Source organism: Mirounga angustirostris, unplaced genomic scaffold (assembly GCF_029215605.1).
Source record: "Mirounga angustirostris isolate CCGP_5_RB_7025 unplaced genomic scaffold, mMirAng1.0.hap1 SCAF_1, whole genome shotgun sequence".
NCBI lineage: Eukaryota > Metazoa > Chordata > Mammalia > Carnivora > Phocidae > Mirounga > Mirounga angustirostris.
In genome coordinates this window covers 158,976,555-158,996,799 of record NW_026991709.1, presented here as the reverse complement: position 1 = coordinate 158,996,799, position 20,245 = coordinate 158,976,555, and the positions used below count along the sequence as shown (strand labels likewise).

General features: G+C 53.9%; 1 protein-coding gene across 3 annotated transcripts in view; it reads right to left on the bottom strand.

The window, feature by feature from the left end:
- Window positions 1-20,245, bottom strand: part of EEFSEC (eukaryotic elongation factor, selenocysteine-tRNA specific) — a 245,902-nt gene that overhangs the window by 40,265 nt on the left and 185,392 nt on the right. For 2 of the 3 annotated variants that reach the window (XM_045904217.3, XM_045904218.3), the window contains one exon: window positions 6,380-6,536. The exons of the other annotated variant lie outside the window; for it this stretch is intronic. In XM_045904217.3, coding sequence (XP_045760173.1) covers window positions 6,380-6,536 — 157 coding nt within the window. The remainder of the gene's footprint in view (window positions 1-6,379; window positions 6,537-20,245) is intronic. 3 annotated transcript variants of the gene reach the window in all.

The following is a 20,245-nucleotide window of genomic DNA, read 5'->3' as shown; positions in this document are numbered from 1 at the left end:
TAGCCATCTAATCCCTACCCCCTGCTTGGAATCAGAATTATTCCTTGGTGTTAACACCGAGGGGCTGAAGCTCCAGGTGGGCATGGCCTGCCACAATCAAAAGGGGCTGCCTGTCTCTGCGGGCCATGCCCTGTGCTGTGTCAAGGGACCCTCCAAGGAACTGGGCCTGTAGCACTTCCAGCCCTGGCCTGGTCCACCTACCCTCCTGGCCGACCTGGGCGCCGAGAGCCGGTGAGGCAGAAGAGGTAGTGCTGCCCCGCTGGGTGCTCAGGCTAAGATGGAGCACTGCACGACTCTCCTTCTCCAGCCAACGTTCAGGACCTCCCTCCCCTCTGCCACATTCCAGGCCTTGGACAAGGCCGGGCACCTGAAGGGCCTGATAAATAGCTGACGAGAGATAGATGAACGGAGGTGCGGGGCTGCCCCCGGAGTCTTGGGACACAAAGGGGAGGCTGTTTCAGCACACGGGTGCTAGGGCGGTCTGCCTGAACTGAGTCCTGGGAAAGAGCTTCTGAGAAAAGAGCCAGCTGGTAGGGCCTCTGCACCCCTTGTTCCTGGTAGCCACTGTGCGTTTCCCTGGGGACTTAAGAGGGCTCTTACTAGTTGTATAGCTGTGATCAAGGGGCCTCAATTTCCCCATCTGCAGAATGGGTTAGAGCCAGATTAAATGGACAGGCTCCATCCTTTCAGCCCTGGCCTCCTCCTGCACCAGTGCCCTGGGCAGTGCCAGAGAGAAGCACCAAGTGGTGGTCTGGAGTCAGGTGTCCCTCCACAGAGGAGGGGCTCTGGTTTGGGTCTGCGGAGTGGTCTGGGCAGTGAGGGAGGAATGAGGCCCTGGGAGGTGAGGTGAGCATTCCCACAGCCATGGTAGAGGCATAGAAAATGAAGCCCGGAGCAGGCAGCCAGGGGCCGGGGCCTGCGCTCCCCATCCATGGCTTCTCCTACTGGCCACAGGATTCTAGAGAACACACATCTGATCCCAGCTCTCTCCATATACCTCCTTCTCCTCTTCCCTCCCAATCCCTGCTTGGACAGCAGCTCCTTGGGGAAGTTTGCCCTTTCTCTCCCTCAGGATGGCCACTCGCCCCACTCCATTCCTGGCCCCGTACTCCTATGGATGCCCGCCATGCTGACTGCAAACTGTTGGTCTGTGCCTTCGTGTCTCCCACGGGGATGTGCTTTGGGGCAGGACTCGGTCAAATGGTCTCTGCGTCCGCAGCCCTGAGCCTCCACTGGAGTTTGCAGAGCTGGACGGACTGGCACCCTCCCCCTTCAAGTTTTCTTTAAAGAACTAGAACCCCCAAAGCCACGTCATGAGGAGACGGCTGTGCTGAGGGGGTCTGATGACGCTAGTACCTTCCTCCTTTGGAGGCGTTTCTGGGGAGGCCCACAGCACACCAGGCACCAGGCCCCTTGGCCCCCACAGGCCTGGGTTCACTCATTTGTTCATTCCAGTCCAGCCTATTCTACTGAATAGACTTCATTTATTCATGTGTGCAAGCAGCATTTCTTATTCCATGGAAAGCCAACCCCCTTGGCTTGGATTGGGATGGTACACCGAAGCCCTGAACACCTGGAGGTGGTTGCAGGGGGCAGAAGCTAAAGCCATGGTGGCCTAGGGACCCTCCTCAGAACACCGATCAGAGGTGAGCAGGCCGTGGTTCTCCAGATGTGCCACTCTGCCACGGGGCCACATGGCAGCCTCCCCATCGCATCTCTCAGGCCCTCTGCTAGAGGCCCCGCTGAGCAGAATGGCTACAACAGTTCCCTTCTCCCACACAGCCTGAGGGACAGAGCTGCGCGTTCTCACCTCCCCACCAGCCCCGTGAGGAGCCAGAGCTCAGAGAGAGTCGTGGGCAGAGTGGTCGACAGCGGGGTAATCTGGGTTCAATCCTACTCTGAGGCTTCCTGCTATGTAACACCAGGCAAGTTCATTGCTTATCCTCCAGGCCTCGGGGTCCTCATCTGTCAAATGGCAATACTCCAACGCCACGGGTGCCAACCTTCCTGTGGGCTTCCCGGGGGCCCCCTCAGGCAGCTGTCCTGGCTCCTGAGTGATGCTCCTCCTGAAGAGCAGTAAGCAGAAGTTCCTTCTGGTTTCTTACCGCGAGTACAACTCCACACATTTCTTTCTTTTCTCTTCTCATCTGCCTAGAGTCCATTTAGTTGTGATTAGTAAAAGTTGAAAGGGTCTTAAAAGATCACCAAAATTTGAGGATCCTAAGTGCCAGTTAGTGGGGCCCAAGACCTCTGCTTCCAGGTTTGACTGAGAGCCTGGCTGACTCACAGCAAGGTCAGTTTCTTGACACGTACGAGAAGTGTGGGTCTTGGCAGGCGGGACAGGCCCGTGGAGAGGACAAGGTCCTTGCTGTGGCCACCAGTGGCTGTGGTTCTCAATAACACCAGCTCTGGCTCTTCCAAAGTGAGTGTCTGCTCGGAGCTCTGTGACATGGTCAGTTTCACTTGGGAGTCGTGTGGTCACCTGACTCTAGGCGGTGATGCATGTCAACCCGTGGTACTTGGGGCCTAGGGTTTTCCAGTGACTAGGCCATCAGCTGCATTCGCACTGCAGCCCATCCCCATCTGTTCTACTAGCACAGACTACGTACAATCCTCCCCCAACTAGCAGGTCCAGGAGCACCGTGTGGGAGACGAGCCACTCAAAGAGCTTGCCACGTCCTACCAAGGTACACATATCAACCTACTGGGTAACTTTAGGTTTCTGAGGCATTGTTTTGGAAGACAAAATGCATACATATGCTCACATTCTCCCCTAGAGTCAGTAAGAGGTAGCTCGTAGCTGTTAGGAGGGACAAGTGTCTTCCTCCCCTTGACTCTTCTCTGGCAGGAAGTCATCAAGGAGCTCATTTCCCTTGCAGAGTGGGGTGTGTGGGGTTGGTGGCAGCTGGTTCTGGGATGCTGGTGTGGAGTGGAGGGCGGCACGGGAAGAGCAGGGTGAGCAGTGGCAGCCCAGGCCAGGCCACCCCGCACAGGGGGGTCTCCACCCACACGTGGACCCCAAGAGCCCAGCTCCCCAAAGCCCTGACCCCTCTCTTGGGGCTGGCAGGGCGAGAAGGGACAGGCTGGCCACCCAGACAGACCATGAGTCAGGCGCTCAGCCCTGCTGCTCCCTAGGCCCACCTGGAGATGAAGGCCACCGGACCTGGCTCCACAATGTAGCGCCTGGCACCTGGGAAGCAGAGTCACTATGCCATGGGCTGGATCTTCAGGAGGAGCCTCAACTCTGCCTGTGAAGTCTTCTACCTACTCCTTCTCTGTAGTAGTGCAACCCAGTGCATTCCTAGCTCATCTTGTAGGACCTCCCAGCCTCCCAGGACTTACAAACAGAGGCCACTTTCTTGAAGGGAGTAGCTATGTAAATGTGGGGCTTCCCAATCTTGAGGCCCCCTCAAGACTTTCTGGGTCAGCTCCTTGGGTGTCATGTGGGGCTATCCCTCTAGCCCCTCTGATTTTGGAGACTATCTTCTGGGGGAAGCCATGGGCTCAGTGTCAGGACTCCTGTCTCAGAGGCCAGCATCTAGGGCTCCATAAAACACTGTTTCCATTTTACGGTTCACCTTTGACTCATGAACCTGAGGAGTAAGTGTTGGTCCTGAAATTCAAGTAGGAGTTACAAGTCGCCATGGGCCAAACCCAGCCCAAAGGTATGTTTTGTTTAGTTTGGACAGTTTTATATTTTTAATCAGGAAGTTTTACATAAAAATGAAATCAGATAAAATTAGATTCCTTGGCCTACAGCAAGAGACCTGAGTAGCAGGCCACCATGGTCCCCACCACTCCCTATTGCCTGCCACCTGGTCTCTTCAACACCTGCTAGGCCCTGTTGGCATCTGGCCTTGTCACGGAAGTGAGAGGCCCCAGGGAGCACCCGGGCTGGGGGTGAGGGGCAGATGGGAGGACATCTAGATGATATTTAGACTGCCTCGCCCACTGTGTTGCCCTGCAGAGCTAGCACCAAGGCCCATAGGCCACATTTGACCCAGCTCCACCCACAGTCTGGGGGCCTGGACAGCTCTCCCCTGAACCGCTCCTGCTCTGGGAGCCTTAGATGGGACCAAAGCCCTGGGCCTCCGCACACCAGCACTTGCAGCTCGCAGCCAGCATCGCTCCTCCTCCTCCACCTGGCACTGGGTGTCTCAGGTTCACTGAAGAGTCTTTCACAATTAATGCACTTCAAAAAGGTTAAAAGTAATTCTTTATGGGAGGAATCGGCAGGAAAAGACAAGCAGGAGGGGGGTGAGGAGTGGGGTGGGTGGGATGAAGGAATCTGACCAGTTATATTTAATAAAAAGCTTAAAAGCCACAAACAGGAAGCAGACCTATTAAAAAGGCAACACTGACCTAACAAAGGAATGTGAACTTGAGTTGACTGAAGCAGCGGCACTGTGTCTCCCTCCCTGTACTCCCACCCCAGCACCCAGGGCCCCCAAACAAGCCTCCTCTTGTACTCCGGCCTGTTCTGGGAACACCCCAACTCTGAGCTTGCCTCAGGCTAAAGGAAGGGGAGCTGAGGGAATGTCGGCATGACTCTACACACCCCCAAAAAAGGAAACAGATGGTGCTGTCCTTCCCTTGTCTGAACCAGCAGGCCCCCACAGCTGGGGGAGGGATGAGTGTTCCAGGGTGCAGCCCCCCAACTCCAGGCAGCTCCCCTCTGCCCTCCCAGTGCCCTGTACCCCTCCTTCCAGTAAGCCCCCACAGGTACAGGCCCAGGGCCCTGGGAACAGAGGTCTGGACCTTGGCCTGCCTGGCTCATGCCTTGTGTGTGCTCCTTGGAACCCAGAGCAGGGCACTGTGGACCCCGGTTTGGCTGAGGTAATGACCAGAGCAGTGGAGAGGACAGGGCAGGAGCCTGAAGCCTGGTATCATGGTTAGAGGCTCCTATCGGTGGGCCACTTTGCCTGCCCCAAGGGAGTATCTCCAACTGCGACAGAGCTGAACTCCACCCTGACAGAGACCTCGGGGTACAAACAGTGGTTCTGAGGGCCACAGGGAAGCAGGCCTCTGATGCCTGCTGCCCTTCCTCACGAGACGGCAAATGCCACACATGACGCTCTGGGCTTGCAGAAGGACTCAGGAGGCAAGGCCCCTCAGCCAGGCTCTCAGGAGAGCAGAGGGTACTGACTTCACTCAGTGAGCTGCCAGGGAGCTGGCATTCCTGTTTCCTTGCTCGGCCAGGGCACTACCCTACCTGGAGATTTCACTCAAGAAGCTACATACCAATAGCACGTTGCTGACCGGATCTGAACTTCCCCATGGCTTTCCAATCCTCACAAGAATAAAACCCAGAGTCCTGCAGACATGCAAAGTACAGCCACAGGCTGATATGAAATCAGGCTTTCTCTGTAACATCCTTCAACTCTGCTGCATGTTTGGGAACTGGCCTAACACAATGCTGGCGAAGAAAAGTGGCATCCCACATGCCTCCCAGTTCGTGCCAAACAACCACTCCTCAAACGCACACCCAAACTCACCCTTACCCCAGGGCCTTTGCGCTTGTCCCCTCTCTCCACAGAGTGTTCCTTCCCTTGGTGTCAGTGGGGCTCCCTCCTTCCCTTTGGTCAGGGCCCTACTCAACTGTTACCTCCTCAGAGAGGTCCTCCCTGATCGCCCCTGTCCAGAGGTACACACACAGTGCTTCTCACCCTCTCCCTGCTTTATTTTTCTGCGACATACAGTAGATACTCACCGAATGTGGTCCCACCTGTCCCCTCCCACGACCACAGCAGCCTGCCTGGTGTGTGGCAGGACCTCCAGAAGATGGGTGTGGGGTAAGTGCAGCAGTGATGGAAGGGAGGGCCAAACTAAAGAGATCCAAGGGCTCTGTTCCCAAGAGCAAGGCACACCTTTGACCCCACCATGGATAAGTCCCAACTCAGATCCCTCAGAGGCTCAGCACCTATTGTTCTCCACCGGGCAAAAAAGTAGGTGGCAACTCATATTCTGGGAAACTGTACTGACTACTGGGGCAGTATGCCAGGCCCCTGGCAGTCTCTCTCACCAACTCTTCCTCCAAAGCACCTCCCAGATCAGGATTGGTATCGCACTTCACAGACAAGCCAGGTAATTCACCCAAGGTCACCCCTGTATGGTTTACTGTGGAGCAGGAGCTCAGACTCACACCTTGACCCTGGCTCAGACCAGAGGCTGACTATACACCAGCCCCCCCAGGACCCACCCTGGCTCTCCAGCCACAAGCCCGTGGGACAGGAAGCCATGACGTTGAGAGGGCTGGGCCCTGTGCATCAGCTCAGGCAGGCTGAGCATCCTGAGCCAAGGGACACTGTCCATGCACTGTCTCCACCATCTCTCCATGCCTGCACAGTACCTGCCAGTGGGAGGAAGGGACTGCACTCACCAGGGATGTGGATCTTGAACTTGCCACTCTGGCCGAAGGCGCTGTCGATGACCCCCAGCTCCCCGGTGGATAGGTACACCTTGAGGCCCACAAAGAGCTGGATGTTGGTCTCCTTTTTGAACAGGGAGCGGCCGATCACGCTGTGGTCATCCATCACCTGTCCCCACACACCCAGCCCCAGAGAGAGCATCAGTGTGTGCTAGAGGAGGCCAGGCCTGCTGCCTCTACACCCTGCCCCCCGTCCCCGCCTGGTGATCTGCCCATCTCACTGACAACGGAATGCACTGGGGCCATGCGGTGGCCAGCCCTCATCACCATCACCACTGACCTCCAGTGAGCCCCGGCTGCTGCCGGGCCACCTGCGAGAACTTTATGGGGGTCACACTTAGCACCACAGCAGCAATGGGAGGGAGGCACTCTTTCCTCACTTTACAGACACAAACTGGCGACACAGCAGAGTCAGGCCATCTGTCCAAGGTCACAGAGCTCCCAGGGCAGAGGGAACTCAGAAGCCACAATCGCCCTGCCTGCACCTGCCTCTGCGTGGCCACTGCACCCTGCCTGTCCTTGAGCACTTGTCTAATGATGGCTAGCAGCACTCTCCTCAGGAAAGCTTGCATGGACACCCCAGGTCGAGAGGATGACATCCACTCCCGATCCGGCAGCAAGGCTTTCTAGAACTCGCCTCGCCCTCTCTCTGCTTTTCCCTCCCACAAGGAGTGTCTGAGAACGCAGTCTCTGCTGCTCCAGCACTCTCTGCACATATGTATTTCAGCCAAGGCTTTCCTCACTCTGTCAGAGCCCCTTCCTAGCCTGGCCCACATCTACTCCACAGCCCCGCTGCCCGCTCTGCATGACGCCCTCCTGCCCCCATCCCGGCAGAAGCCCCAGCTCCCCTGGCTCCCTGCTGGCCATGGCCAGGCCCTCTACTGCTGAACCTGTGCCCCTCACCTCTTTGTGGAGGCTCAGGTGGACAGAAGGGACATGCGTGTGTGTGAAAAAGCCAACCTGGTACAGCCCTGATTTCAGTACGAGCTATGTTCACCTTGAACCTCTCCCCAGGGACCGACCATGAGAAGGCTGAAGAACCATCTCCCCTCAGGGAAGGTGGCATGGCCGGAAGCTCCCCAACCCCCCAGGTGGCCTCCCCTGCCCTGCCCGGCTCCTTTCCAGGGCCGGTGCCAGGAAGGGGCCAGGCGTCTGTGTCAAAGAGAGAGAAAGGGGGTGTGTGTGTGTGACATGAAAGACGAGACCCTCTCCCAGATGACCTCAGACAGGCTAACATAGAGCTTCAGCCTGAGAGTCGCCGCTACTGTGGGGCAGGACATCCATGCCCCACCTGGCATCTGGCATGCCACAGCGCAACGGGGGAGGCTTCCCCCTGCTCTCCAGGCCCCGCGCACAGGGTTGAGTGTGAGCAGGCACCAGCCCGGGCAGCAGCGGGGAGGCCAGAAGCGCTACCAGCGGTAGCACCTGCGGCCTCCACGTGCTCTCCTCCTGAGGCTGAGGCTCACGGGGGACCCCCGTGGGCTGGGCTGTCCTCAACCTCAGAAACCTCTCACCTCTGCCCAAGACGCCAAGATGGGGCCAAGGGCCCCAGATGGATTGTTTTGAAAGGTAGAAACTGTCCTATTTACCCTAAGACCCTTCTAGAAAAACATACCCTATTCTATTTGATTCATAGTGCCAGATAAAAGGTACTCGCATTCCTCCTCTCCCCAGTGATGGATGAATTGGATACAAACAACGATAAGAATAATCATTTCCACTTGCATAGCCCTTTATAATTCACAAATCTCATTCCCACACATGAACTTCTCCTCGTCCTTCAGGACTCGGCTCCAGCACAGCTCCCCTGTGGGCTGGCTTGCCGTGGGTTCTGCCTCATCTGTGGGTGCTGCTGGGTCAAATGAATGGAGCCGGCTCCTCTGACCTGCAGGACACGGAGAGCGAGGGCGAGCAGATGTCACCAGCCCCACATGCTTTCCCGGGCTCCCCGGCTCCCAGAAGTCCTGTCTCCACACCCACCAGAGTGGCCTGCATGTGGAGTTCTGTTCCCAGCCTGGCCGGAGCCCGGGAGGCAGGGCTGCCTCTCACATTCAGCAGCCTCGCCCGGTACAGTAGGGGCCCAGGCTGTTTAGCTGAACTGACCCTATGGCTCTGGATTAGCCATTCCAGAGGTGCTCTGTGCCACTTCCTGTCCCAAGCTCAGCCTGTGCTACAGAGAGGCCACCTGTCCTCAGGAGAAAGAGACTGCCTCAGGGCACCTCAGCCTATGACAGAGTCATTTAGCAGAGCCCCACTGAGCCCTCGAGCACCCCTATGTGCAAGGGGTTTTCATTCCTACTTCAGGGCGGTTAGAGGGGAGATCTGAGGGAAGTGCTTGTCGCCAGAGCCAGCGGCACAGTAAAAGCTCAAACCCAAGCATGGCGAGCTTCTGCAGAGCCTATGCTCCAGCATTCAAGCAGAGAAAGACTCCACTGACCACACCCCCCACCCCAAGCTGGAGAAGCAGGCGGGTCTGGTGCTGCCGCGAAGCCCTGGGGCACTCTGGGCAGGACGGGTGGGTCCCAGGCCTTTGCTGGCCTGTGAGACAGAGCCAGCTGAGACAGAAGACCTGTCCCCAGCATCATGGCTGGCTGAGAGATGATAAAGCACAGTCCTTGCACCAGGAGCTTACAACCTACCTAGAGAACCATCTTATAAAAGGCACCACAGGGACCCAATGGGCAATCCAGGCAGAAAATTCACCCCAAATTCATAATGTCCTTCCTTTCTCCCTACAAATACTTATCGAGAGCCTACCATGTGCCTGGTGTGTCACTGAGGACAAATCAAAGCTCCTGCCTCAAGCGGCTCATGCATATCCTTGTGGGAGGTAATTACATTCTGCCTTTGGACTGCTCACTGCAGACAGGGCGTCCCCATCTCTGGGCAGGCCCTTGGTGCCCAGCAAGGGCCCCAGTCAAGGCCTTCGTGCCTGTGGCCCCCTGCACCCCAGCCCTTGCTCCTCTGCACACCCTGGTCCTGTCTCTGTCTTCGGAGCACAGATCATCCCTGATATTACGCCACTGTTTTATCTGTTACTTGTTTACTCCTCCCAAGCAGGACCCAGGTCCGAGAAAGCAGAAACATGGCTCTCTTCTCCACAGCTGCATTTCCTGCATGTAAACACCACTTACCATATGTGCGCTCCTTGAATGCCTAAGTCAAAGTGGAACATGTACATAACTGATTGTTGGTACACTTGCAATGCTCAGTCCTGCCTGTGGTCTTTCATCTTTTAACACTTCATTGAGGCATAACTGATATATAACAGCATGTACATATTTTAGGTAAAACTTGAGAATTTGAGATATACATAGATACCCATGAAACCATTACCATCAAGCTAGTGAATATAATGAACATGTCTATCATCCCCCCACCCTCTTCCCAACTCTGTACCCACCCCGGACCCCTGGCAGTCCTCCCAGGCTCAGCTTGGACAAGCTTTCCTTCAGACAGCCTCCCCATGTGGCAGGCACCTCCTGTCCCAAGGCCTGGCCGCTCTGTCTCATCACAGGCAGTTGGCCTGTCTGTGTCCCTCACCAGACAGACTGGGAGTTCTCTCTCACATGGCCCTGACCCACGAAAGGTCCCAATAAATATGCACATGATACGCAGGTGGGGAGGGAGACAGAAGGTGACTCTTGGCTCCTTGGGGGCAAAAGAAAATCACTCAAGCGGACTCGTGGTTGGTGGTACATTTCATTCGAGAGGGAGCCAACAGCCTCACCTTGCGCCTAGTTCCCCTGCCCGCCCCAGAGCTGGTCATCCCTGACCCTGGAGCATAGCGGCCCATCTCTTGGCCTTCCAGTGGGCCTGGCGGCTGGGTTTCACCGTGACCAGGGCCACGGGGTGGCTGGCAGGCATGCTACCTATTAGCAAGAAGGCATTTCACAAGACTTTCTACTGCATCTTCTCCCCTGCCTCCCTCTTTCTTTTGGTTATAGAATATTAACTTAAAAAGTGAAATGCCACAGACACGGTGGAGGATCCATCTTCTCCCCCAAGCCAAGGACTTGCAATGGGGGCAGACTAATTTTATTAACTTCAGGGGAACTTCAAAAAGCTTCAGGGCTTTCAAGGCAGACTGCAACGACCCCAAAGTTGGTTTAAGTGCTACATAAACAAAAGCCTAGGGCTGGGGAAGTGGAGGGCTCCCAGCACTTCTTGTTTATGTTCTCATCTGACCAGGCGGGCCAGCGTGCGGGCTGGCGGGCCCTGTAATCCTGCTGGTGTGTGGTGCCGGTCAGTTCACTGACCTACATTACCACAATATTTTTTTAAGCATCCGGGATAAGGTGAGGAGCGAATGGGCTTTTTCTGACCCTCTGAGGAGGGGCCCGAGGGGGCTCCCTCTTGCTTGCTGCTTTGTGGTCTCCCTGGGGCTGGAGTGGCAGTTTAGAAAGGATTCAAGTTCAAAGGGAGTGCCTGTGTCACTCCTGTTCTCTTGTTTTATGGCTTGGCCAGAGGGCCTAACAGCACTGATTAGGTGTAACGTCCCCTCCTGCTAACTTCTGTGTCTTCAATTCCACTTGCAGGGTCAGGCAATGTGGGTGAGAAGGCTGGCCTTCAGCACACTGCCAGGAACCCAGTGTGGTCTCGGGAATGCTGGTACCCCCAACCCCTGCCCGCTGATGGTCTGCGCAGTTATTTCCAGCAGCCTGGGTGGATCCTTCCAGGAGCCAGAAGATGGCCTAGACGGGCATTATGGACACGAGCCGCCAGGGCAGGGAGAGAAGCTGGCAGCAAACTCCTCCTCCCTCAGACTATCCAGCCCTCTGCACCTCCTCTCCCATCCCACCCTCAGCAGATGAGAGCCACAAATTGTCCTCGGCCATGCTCCGTGAGAGGCACCTCCACACCATTAGTGAATCTTCAGAAAAGCCCTATAGGGATTCAGCAAAATGAAAAGACTTGCTCAAAGTCACACGTTCCAGCTTTCCCTGCATTTGCCCCCATGGCATGAGAGCAGAGGAGATAGAGGTTTGGTGGCAGTGAATGAGCCCAGCCTGTATTCAAAGCACAGTCCTTGCTTTGAAAGCCAGGGCACTGCCCACCCTCTGGGCTCTCCTGAGCCAAGCCATGACTGGCTAGACCCAAACTTGCTTGCAAATCCAGCCCTATCCCTGCCAGTCCCAGCTCCTGAAAACCCCAAGCCACTGGAGAAGCCAACTGCAGAGAGGGAAGACAGATGGAGCCTGGCCACTACATGCAGGAACTGAGGTGCGTGCAGCCCAAGCACCTATCAAAGGAAGACCTGCTAGCCCAGTGGATGCGATGCACTGGGAGGGAGGGCTGCCTTTGTGGCTGTGAAGTGTTTCTGGTCTGCTCTGGGGCCACCCAGGGTGGAGGCTGCCAGGCCCAGAAGGCACTGAAGGCCAGTGAGGCAAGCTGCTGACACTCCCCGCCCCAGGCCTCCCCAGTTTCCTCATCCACAAAATGAGGCTGGAAAGAGGGTAAGCCTTCCTCTACCTATGGTTATGGGGCCAGGAGGCAAGTTACCCTTCTGGTGAATTCCAGCACAGGCTGAGGGATGTGGGCACACTGCAAACAAGAGAAGACAGAGAAAGAGGGCTAAGGGGATGGGGACCAGGTGTGAGGGACGATGGAAAGAGAGGAGGTGTTTAGCCAGAAGCAGCAGCTAAGAACAGACTTGAATGCTGTTGTCCAACACGGCTCTTAAGGTTTCACACAGAAGGGCCAATTCCAGAGGGAATGCTAATCTCCTGCTTGTGCAGTGGGCCGGAGCCTGGGCTCTGGAGCCAGCCTACTTGGGCTCAAAGCCCTGGTCTTGTGGTCTTGGAGACTCTGGCCCATGGCCTCACCCCTGTGGACCTTAGTCCCCCATCCACAAAGTGAGTTAAGAGAGTTACGGCAGGTTCACACTGAGCTGTCGTCAGCCTGGCCTCTGCTGCCCCACACGCCCTGGGCAGGGTGTCTTCCTCCCTCGGGACCCACCCCGCGGCACCACACACAGGAAGGTGGGTGGGGGCGTGCAGGGGGCAGGGTGCCCAGCCCCACTGGCTGCCACACGCAGAAGTGAGCAGACACTGCCGACAGACCACAGCACTCTTCCACAGCCTCCTGTGGGCCGCAGAGCCCCCCGGCAGAGGGCTGCACTGGGAATGGGCAGGGACAAAGCCTATGTGGGCCACCAGCTGTAGCTTGTCGGCATGGGCTGCCCCAATTGGAAGAGGGGTGGCCCTGGAAGGCAAGAGTTGGCCTAAGTGCATTTCTGCATCCCCAGAACATGAGCCCTCCAGATATTACTGGGGGTGGGGTGCAAAGAGGGGACTCACAAATGTCTGCTGCAAGAAACCTCATTAAAAGTCTGGCTACGGAGAGGGATGGTAGCCCTTCCTGCTGGAGGCAGTGAGGCCAGCATTTCTGGGGAGCTTCTGGAAGACTGGGGGTCATCATTTGTCCTGGGTGTTAGAGGGCAGGGGGCTGGAGGAAATGCATTTTCTCGGCCCTATCCATCTCTAGAACATGTGTGCATGCCCAATGGTTGGGCTTGTCTCCAAATTATAGACTCTTCCAGCTAAAGGAGAGAGACCTCAGAGATCAGACACCAGCACATCCAACGAGGAAAAACCTTCAGAGAACAGTTGGAGGCTTTTCATTTTGAAATCAATCATTGTGACGTCAAACCAAAGGCAATGCATGTGGGACTTGCTCAGTGGGCCTTGCTCCTCGAGAACAATGCTGAACCTGGGCCAGCGCAGTTACAACAATAGCTCTAAGTGGGGACTTTCACTGTTTGCATAAATACTTCGCTTCATTTATGAGCCTTCAGTCACTGGAGGGTGAGTTCCCAAAGAGCAGTCACTGGTTGTGGATGGAAGCCCAGGCCCTCGCTTACACGCCGGGCAAGTCCCTACTGTCCCCAGCCTCTGAGTGGGAACCTGGCTGCCAGTGCACATAATTATGTCATTACATGTGTGGGTCTCTCTCGGGGCCTGGCTCCCATGATGAGGCTTGGGAACTGCCCAAGTTCTGAAGCGACTATTCTAATTCAAATTGGAGAAGTGGCACCAAGGAAAGAAGGGCGGCCAGTGTGCAGTGGAGCCCCGAGTCACTCCCTCCAGTGGCTGTGAGGAGGACTAAAGCATGAGGCAGGGCTGGGAAGGTTTGAGTCTGGACTGCCTCTTCCAGCAATACGACCTTGGGCAAGGGACTTCCCTGACCCTCAGTTTCTTCCTCTGAAAATCTGTTCTGGGATTAGGGGTGTTGGTGTTGGCAAGAACAACTAAGACATACTCAGAAACCTCAAGATGGAGAGTTAGTTATCTAAGCGAAGAGAAGCAAGGACACGGACACCTAACTCTGCACAGACTATGCGCCGGCGGCTGCTGTCTGGACTCTGATTCTCTCCCTCGTACTCTCCATCCCACAGTGAGGGCCTCGCTGAGGACAGCAGCCAGGGAAGGGACCTGCGAGGGAAGAACTCAGAAGTTGCCTGGAGCGCCAAGGTAATCCAACAAGGCAGAAGGGGGTAATTCTCCCAGAGCACTTGACGGCCACCAGGATTGACAACTTCACCAAGAGTCCCTGCGATGCTGCTGTTCTGGTATCACCATCCTTATGTGGCAGAAGAAACATCTCACCCAGAGGATGCCTTTTCTTCCCCGCCAGTACAGGGCCATGGCAGGGAGAGGGGGGCCCTGGAGCGGCCTGCGAGGTAGGGCGGCTCCTCCACCAGCCACAGTGGGACCGTGGGTAGGCCACATCACTTCTCTGAGCCTCAGTGACCTCTCCGGTGAAAACAAGGGTGAACGTATCCACCTCCAGGGTTGCTGTGAGGAGAGCCAGGAGTTCTGTGAAAGATTGCTGTGAGTGACAGCCAACTTCACTGCAATCCTGTAGTGCCAACCCACGCAAGGAAAGCAGCTTTCATCTCTTTGGTCAAGCGGGTTGCAGAGGCCCAGTGAGGAGGCCTAGGGCAGGCCAGGCTCTGGGCATCACAGAAGGCACCGACCCAAGGAGGCATCCGCCCGCCTCTGTCCCACCTCTCAGGCCACTGCGGCTGGCTTCCTCAGTCCCAGTGGTGGGCAGGCCCCTCACTCGTCTGTAGCAAGCTGCGCCTCCCAGTTCGCCCCACACATCCCCCAGCCTCCCTCCCTGGTTCTGTCCTCCACCACCCAGGCACCATCGCAGGTGAAGCTGTCTATCTGGAGCTCGTCAGGAGGTGCCAAGGCACAGGTCACAAAGGCAGCTGTAGTTTCACAGAGGAAAAAGGGGATGACCATTTTACTGAGCACTTGCTTCATGCCAGACCCCATCCTCGGCCCTCAGCACACGTGATCTCATCAACTCCCCACCACCACTCCTTCACAGAAGAAACACGTTCTGGGGGTGGGGAGGGGGTGTTAGGGAGACAGTGACTTGCCTATGGCCAAGCTGAGCCGGTCCAAGTCCAGCTCTTTCCACCATGTCAAGCTGCCTTGACCCTGTATCCATATTTGAGCAAAAAAGGAATCTTCAAAAGGAGGCTCACAGGCGCTTCTGCAGCTGAGCAAGACTCTCCACTCTCAGACGCTGACCTTGGAAGGGAGGAGAGGGGCCGAGGGCTTGGGCCCGGGCCAGAGCACTAGGTTAGCTATCTGATCTCCCTCAGCTTCAGGGGGCACCTCTGTTTTCTCCAGTGGCCTGGGAACTGACACAGCCTTCGGCCTACTGGACAAGGGCCCGGGGCAGCAAGGGTTAGCAAAGTGGCCCAAGGGGCCAGGCGGATGGCAGCACTGCTTCCTCCAAGGGCGGGGGTCTGCCAGATGGCCCCTGCTCGGGAAGGACTACAGGGAGCCTGAGCCAGACTGCACCCTGGCCAGAACGCTCTCCTGTGCCCTGGGTGCATTTAACAAGCCATCAGCAGTGGAGCCAGGCGGGCCAAGAGCAGGGAGGCAGCACCACTTTAGACTTCAAAGCCAGCCAGCGCTGCTGGTGGCGTCTGCGTGTTTACACTTGGTTGGGCTGATGCCGCAGGCTCCTGCGCCCAGCCCTAAGGCCTTCCCCATCCGGCGCCAGCCTGCCAGAGCCAGGATGGTCGGCTTTCCTGGCCTGATCCCACCACAGGAGAGGCGCGGGTGCCAGCACCTTGCCACCACCCCAGCTGGACCCAGGCATCTATGCCCTCAGGAAAGGCCAAGTAAATAGCAATGAGGAGAGCCACTGTTTAACAATGGCCTACTGTGCCAAGTACAGCACTCAGCATTTATACGTACTCATGTACCTCTTTACACTGGTCCATGGAGCAGAGAGTATAACCCCTGTTTCTCCAGTAACGACACAGAGGGGAAAAGACGCCCCCAAAGTCTCACACCTGTGCAGGGGACCATCCAGCATTCAGGCTGGAGACTGAATTCCTTGGGCCTTCAAGGCCTCGGCCTGCAGACCCTGCCATACTTGGTCCTCTCCTTTTCTCCAGCCTGGTCGCAAAGAGGCATCCCCTTGGTCCTGCGTGCCTGCCTCCCTGGCCTGCCACACCCTGAGACCCAACTTCACAATTTGTGGCAGGCCAGCCGTGGTAGCTGAGGTGTGAGTATTGTCTTTATCTTGGCCGTGAGATGGGTCCAAAGGGATTTTTGAATAAAGAGCTGGCAGGACCACCTCTGTTTAGGAGAAAATGATATGGGTGGAGCTGTGTAAGCTACTGAGGCAGGGAGGGAGGCAAGGAGGGCCCCGGGGTGTGGTAGCAGTCTGAGGTGTGAAGTGGACCACAGCAGGGCATGCAGTGCAGAGCACTCTGTGTCCTCGGCACGGAGCCCTTGGAGGCCCCACCTTTTCCCAAGCAATTGTTTCAAATGAGGAAGCAGGGCCCCAGAGAGTAAGTGGCTTCAGTCAGGCCAGACCACTCGACTCAACCTGGGGTACCCAGGCTCAGAGTGAGACTTGGGAATGCAGGCTAGGTAAGAGGGGACAAGGTTGGGGACCTTGAGTGGACACCCACTCTGTAGGCTGCCCCGGCTGACCCTACTCAAAGGATTTCTCCAGCATAATCTGAATGAAACCCCAGCCTCCCCCAGCCCCCACCCTGCATCATTGGCCCTGCTGGTAGCTTTGGTGGTCGGCCCACCTACACCTTGCAACTCCCTTCCCATCCTCCAGCTGCTGGGCACCCTAGGCTAAGGGCCCTTTTCCAAACGCCCAGGGCCAGACCTCTGGGCCTCTGCAGAAACAGTGCCTAGCCCTGGGACCCCCACATCCCGTCAGTCTGGCCAGTCACAAGGCATAGCTCAAAGGTCACCAGCTCTTTGTACTTTTCCCTCATCAGACCACCTCCTCCCACCTCAGCAGAGTCCTTGCTCCTCTCCTGCTCCCTGCGGCCCCTCTGTATGCCCTCTGACTAGGCACGTGTCTGTCCTCATAGAAAGGCCACGTTTCCTATGACACTCGGCCCGGTCCACTTAGAGAAGAGCAGCTGCTGTGACTCTGCACGTGGCTACGATGCAGGGACCTCTGGAGCATGGCCTCACAGCTCCACTCCAGCTGAGAAACACTCTCCACCCCCTCTTCACTTTTACCAGACTTTGCACACCTGCAAAGAAAGATCCTTTACCTAACTGTTTTCTTTAAATACCTATGCTTAAAGGGAAACTTCACATGGTACCCTAGAGAGAAAACAAGAGTCGCCATAAACAGGAACCTGATGGTAAAGTAAATACAATTAAAAAAATGGATCCTAGTCACAGACTATTGCCACTGGAAAGATCTATCTTGGCCTTATTTTCTGCCTGTTCAAAAAGCAGATTAGCGCGGAACAGAGGAGTGTTCAAGTCACCTTCAAGGGAAGCTAAGACTTTCTTTGTGATGTAAACAAGGGACAAAAAAAAAAAACTGACAAAAGAGAAAAAGTTATTACTAAGGAGTTCTACATTATATAACAGTATGAGAAAAAGTCTTAGCCAAATGAATAGCAACTTACTGCTTGCAAATTTTCAAGTTGCAAACACATGAAAGAATGAACAAATGCGCACGCGCACACACACACACACGACATCTATCTATATATCTATATCCATTCTTCATTTCTAATTTTAATGGTTCATGTTATCTACTTTAAAAAGTCTACTAGGGTTTTCTCTGTGGCCACAGGTACAACCAGAAGCTAAGTCCCACAAGGACAGGGATTTTGTTTCTCTTATTGTTATAGTCCCAGCCCTGAAAACAGCACACAGATATTCTACAAATATTTTTTGAATGACTATTGTTGAATGTCCAGTTTTGTAAATGTTCCACGGAAAAAAAGGAGAAAGTGTATTTTCTCTATTTCTATCTAGAAATCAAGCGTAGCAATTGTGTTATGCCTTGGTGTCCTTATCTGTTGTTTAGTGGGCCTGTCCAATTCCAGAATCTGCATTCTAAAGTGCCCCACTATAATTATGACTCCATTTTTTACCAAGTTCTCTTTGGATTTCTAACAGATTTTGTTTTTATATGTTTGGTAGGTACAAGTTCGTAACCATGCCTCTTATCATTACATGATGTCTCTCTTTATCTTGGTGAGTATTTTTGTCTTAAATTCTATCTTGTTTCAAATTAACTTGTCTGAAATTACCACTCATACTTTTTGTTCAGTCACCTGACATTTCTCTGTCTATCCTTTTATTCCTAACCTTCATTTACCACTGTGTGTTTCCTATAAATGGCATATAACTGGATTTTGTGTTTTAATCCAATCTATCAATCTATGTATTACATAAGAGAATTTGGCCATTCACGTTTAGTATAATGACTGATACTCTTGTTCCTTCTGTTTTTGTCATTATTTATGACCAATGTTTTTATTTCCCTCATTTTTGTTGGTTTAATCAAATTAATTCCAGTTTTTCCTTTGTGTGTGTGGAAGTGCTACACTTTCCATTTCCATTCATAGTTTCTTTCCCTTTCTTTGTGTTTATAATCTGACACATATTTCTATATTTTTACCTGAAAACAGGATACTAAGCATCTCCCTCACCACCACAGGCTCTAATTCCCTTTCCCAAGCCCTCTCCCTAGAAAGACTAGCCCTTTAGAACACCTTCACTTCCCTTCCTCTCCCCCTCAGGTGAGACTTCTGGAGCATTTCTATTAACCTGAGCTCCCTTCCCAGGACCTAATTCCTGAGGAATGCAGACAGAGTTGAGTACTTGTGGTTGTAGGTGGTGATTAGACTTTTCCTTGCAGGATGCTCAATCTGTTTCAAGACTGCTATTTACCATTTAGATCAGGGGTGGACACAGTATAGCTAGAGGCCGAAATTCTGCCCAGCATCTGTTTTTGTACGGCCTTCAAGCTAAGAATGGTTCTTCTATTTTCCAATGGACTGAAAAACATCGAAAGAAGAATATTTCATGATGTATGAAAACTATGAGAAATTCAAATTTCAGTGTCCATCGATAAAGTCTTACTGGCACCCCACCACACCTTCTCGCTTCTACCTTGTCTACGGCTGCTTTTGTGCCCCAGTGTCAGAGTTGAGCAGTTGTGACAGAGACCTAGGAGGTACTGGGTACCATAACTCTGGGACGACTCCACAGCATCTCACCCAGCCATATGTTTTATTTATTCATTTTTATTACCAGTGCATAGGCACCATGTCAAAACAGGAAAAGTGGACTTCGAATGTCACACTGTTAATGCTCAGTGAGGTGTGGATTATTGTTTTATCAAATTACATGGCAAAGCTCTGTGTTCGTTATTGGCTGTATTAATAAAATACAACATACACTGACATCACAATATTCCCAGCTCACAGAAAAAAAATGAGACAATTTCAAGCAGTACATCTCATCACAGCAGAATTTCTTCACAAAACAAAACAAAAAGAGAGAGAGAAAGAGAATAGGCTACAATCAAAGTAAGTTTGCAAGTGGTTCATTTGTTAGCCAAGCAAGGAAAGCCATTTACTGGTGGTAAGTTAATTAAATAGTGTTTGATTGCAGCAGCTAAAAAAAGCATCTAGAGAAAGCAAGCTTGTTAAAGATGATTAGATTTGGGCCAAGGCCAATTGCTTGGATGTGGCCCACGGGCCACAGACACTGTAGGTGACACCAATGAGTGAAGCTACATCTATCTGTAGGGGAGTCTGACCCATTCTCCAGTGTCAGTAAGTGAAGCAGAGCAAAGAAGTAAGAGAAAACCTGGGGAGGGCTAAGAGCTGGCCTCCTTATGTGCCATGCACTGTCCTCAGCATTTTGTATTTATTTCACTGTTACGTTCTTTCTAGAACTTACTACTACCTGAAAGCATCTAAGGTACTGTTCCTTGTCAGCTTCCCCCATGAGAACAAGAACTCTGTCTGCCTTGCTATATCCCCAGCACACACAGGAGCTAAGTAAACATCTGGATATATGAATGAATAATGTCTTTTAGGCAATGGGCTCAGAAGGACTATATGCCTTAAGTCTGTCCAGATGGAAAGTGTCCATTCAACACATATCCATATAGGGCTGGGCCTTCCTTGTTTATAAATGGAGGATGTCTTAGAGGCCCAAGCTGAGCTCCCACCCCTTGGCGCAGTGCTGAGAAATTTCCTGGATCTGCCCACATTTCCACACTAGGAGGTGGTCAGGCTGGGACTGAAGCCCAGGCCTGCACGTTTGACCAGTCTGCCACATGGCAAAGACTGTGGCCAACCAAGTGATCTGAAAATCTCTGTGTACTCTGGGTCCTGCTCAAGGCAAATGGGGCTGCCCGTTGGAGTATGTCTGGCCTTCTACTCGTGAGCTGTACTAGGAAATCTCCTTCCTGCTTCCCCTGAGTTAGACTCAACTCTTACATATGAAGCCACTTCACCTGTGAGGTGGAGACTGCTTGTTCCTCAAATGAATGAGGCTG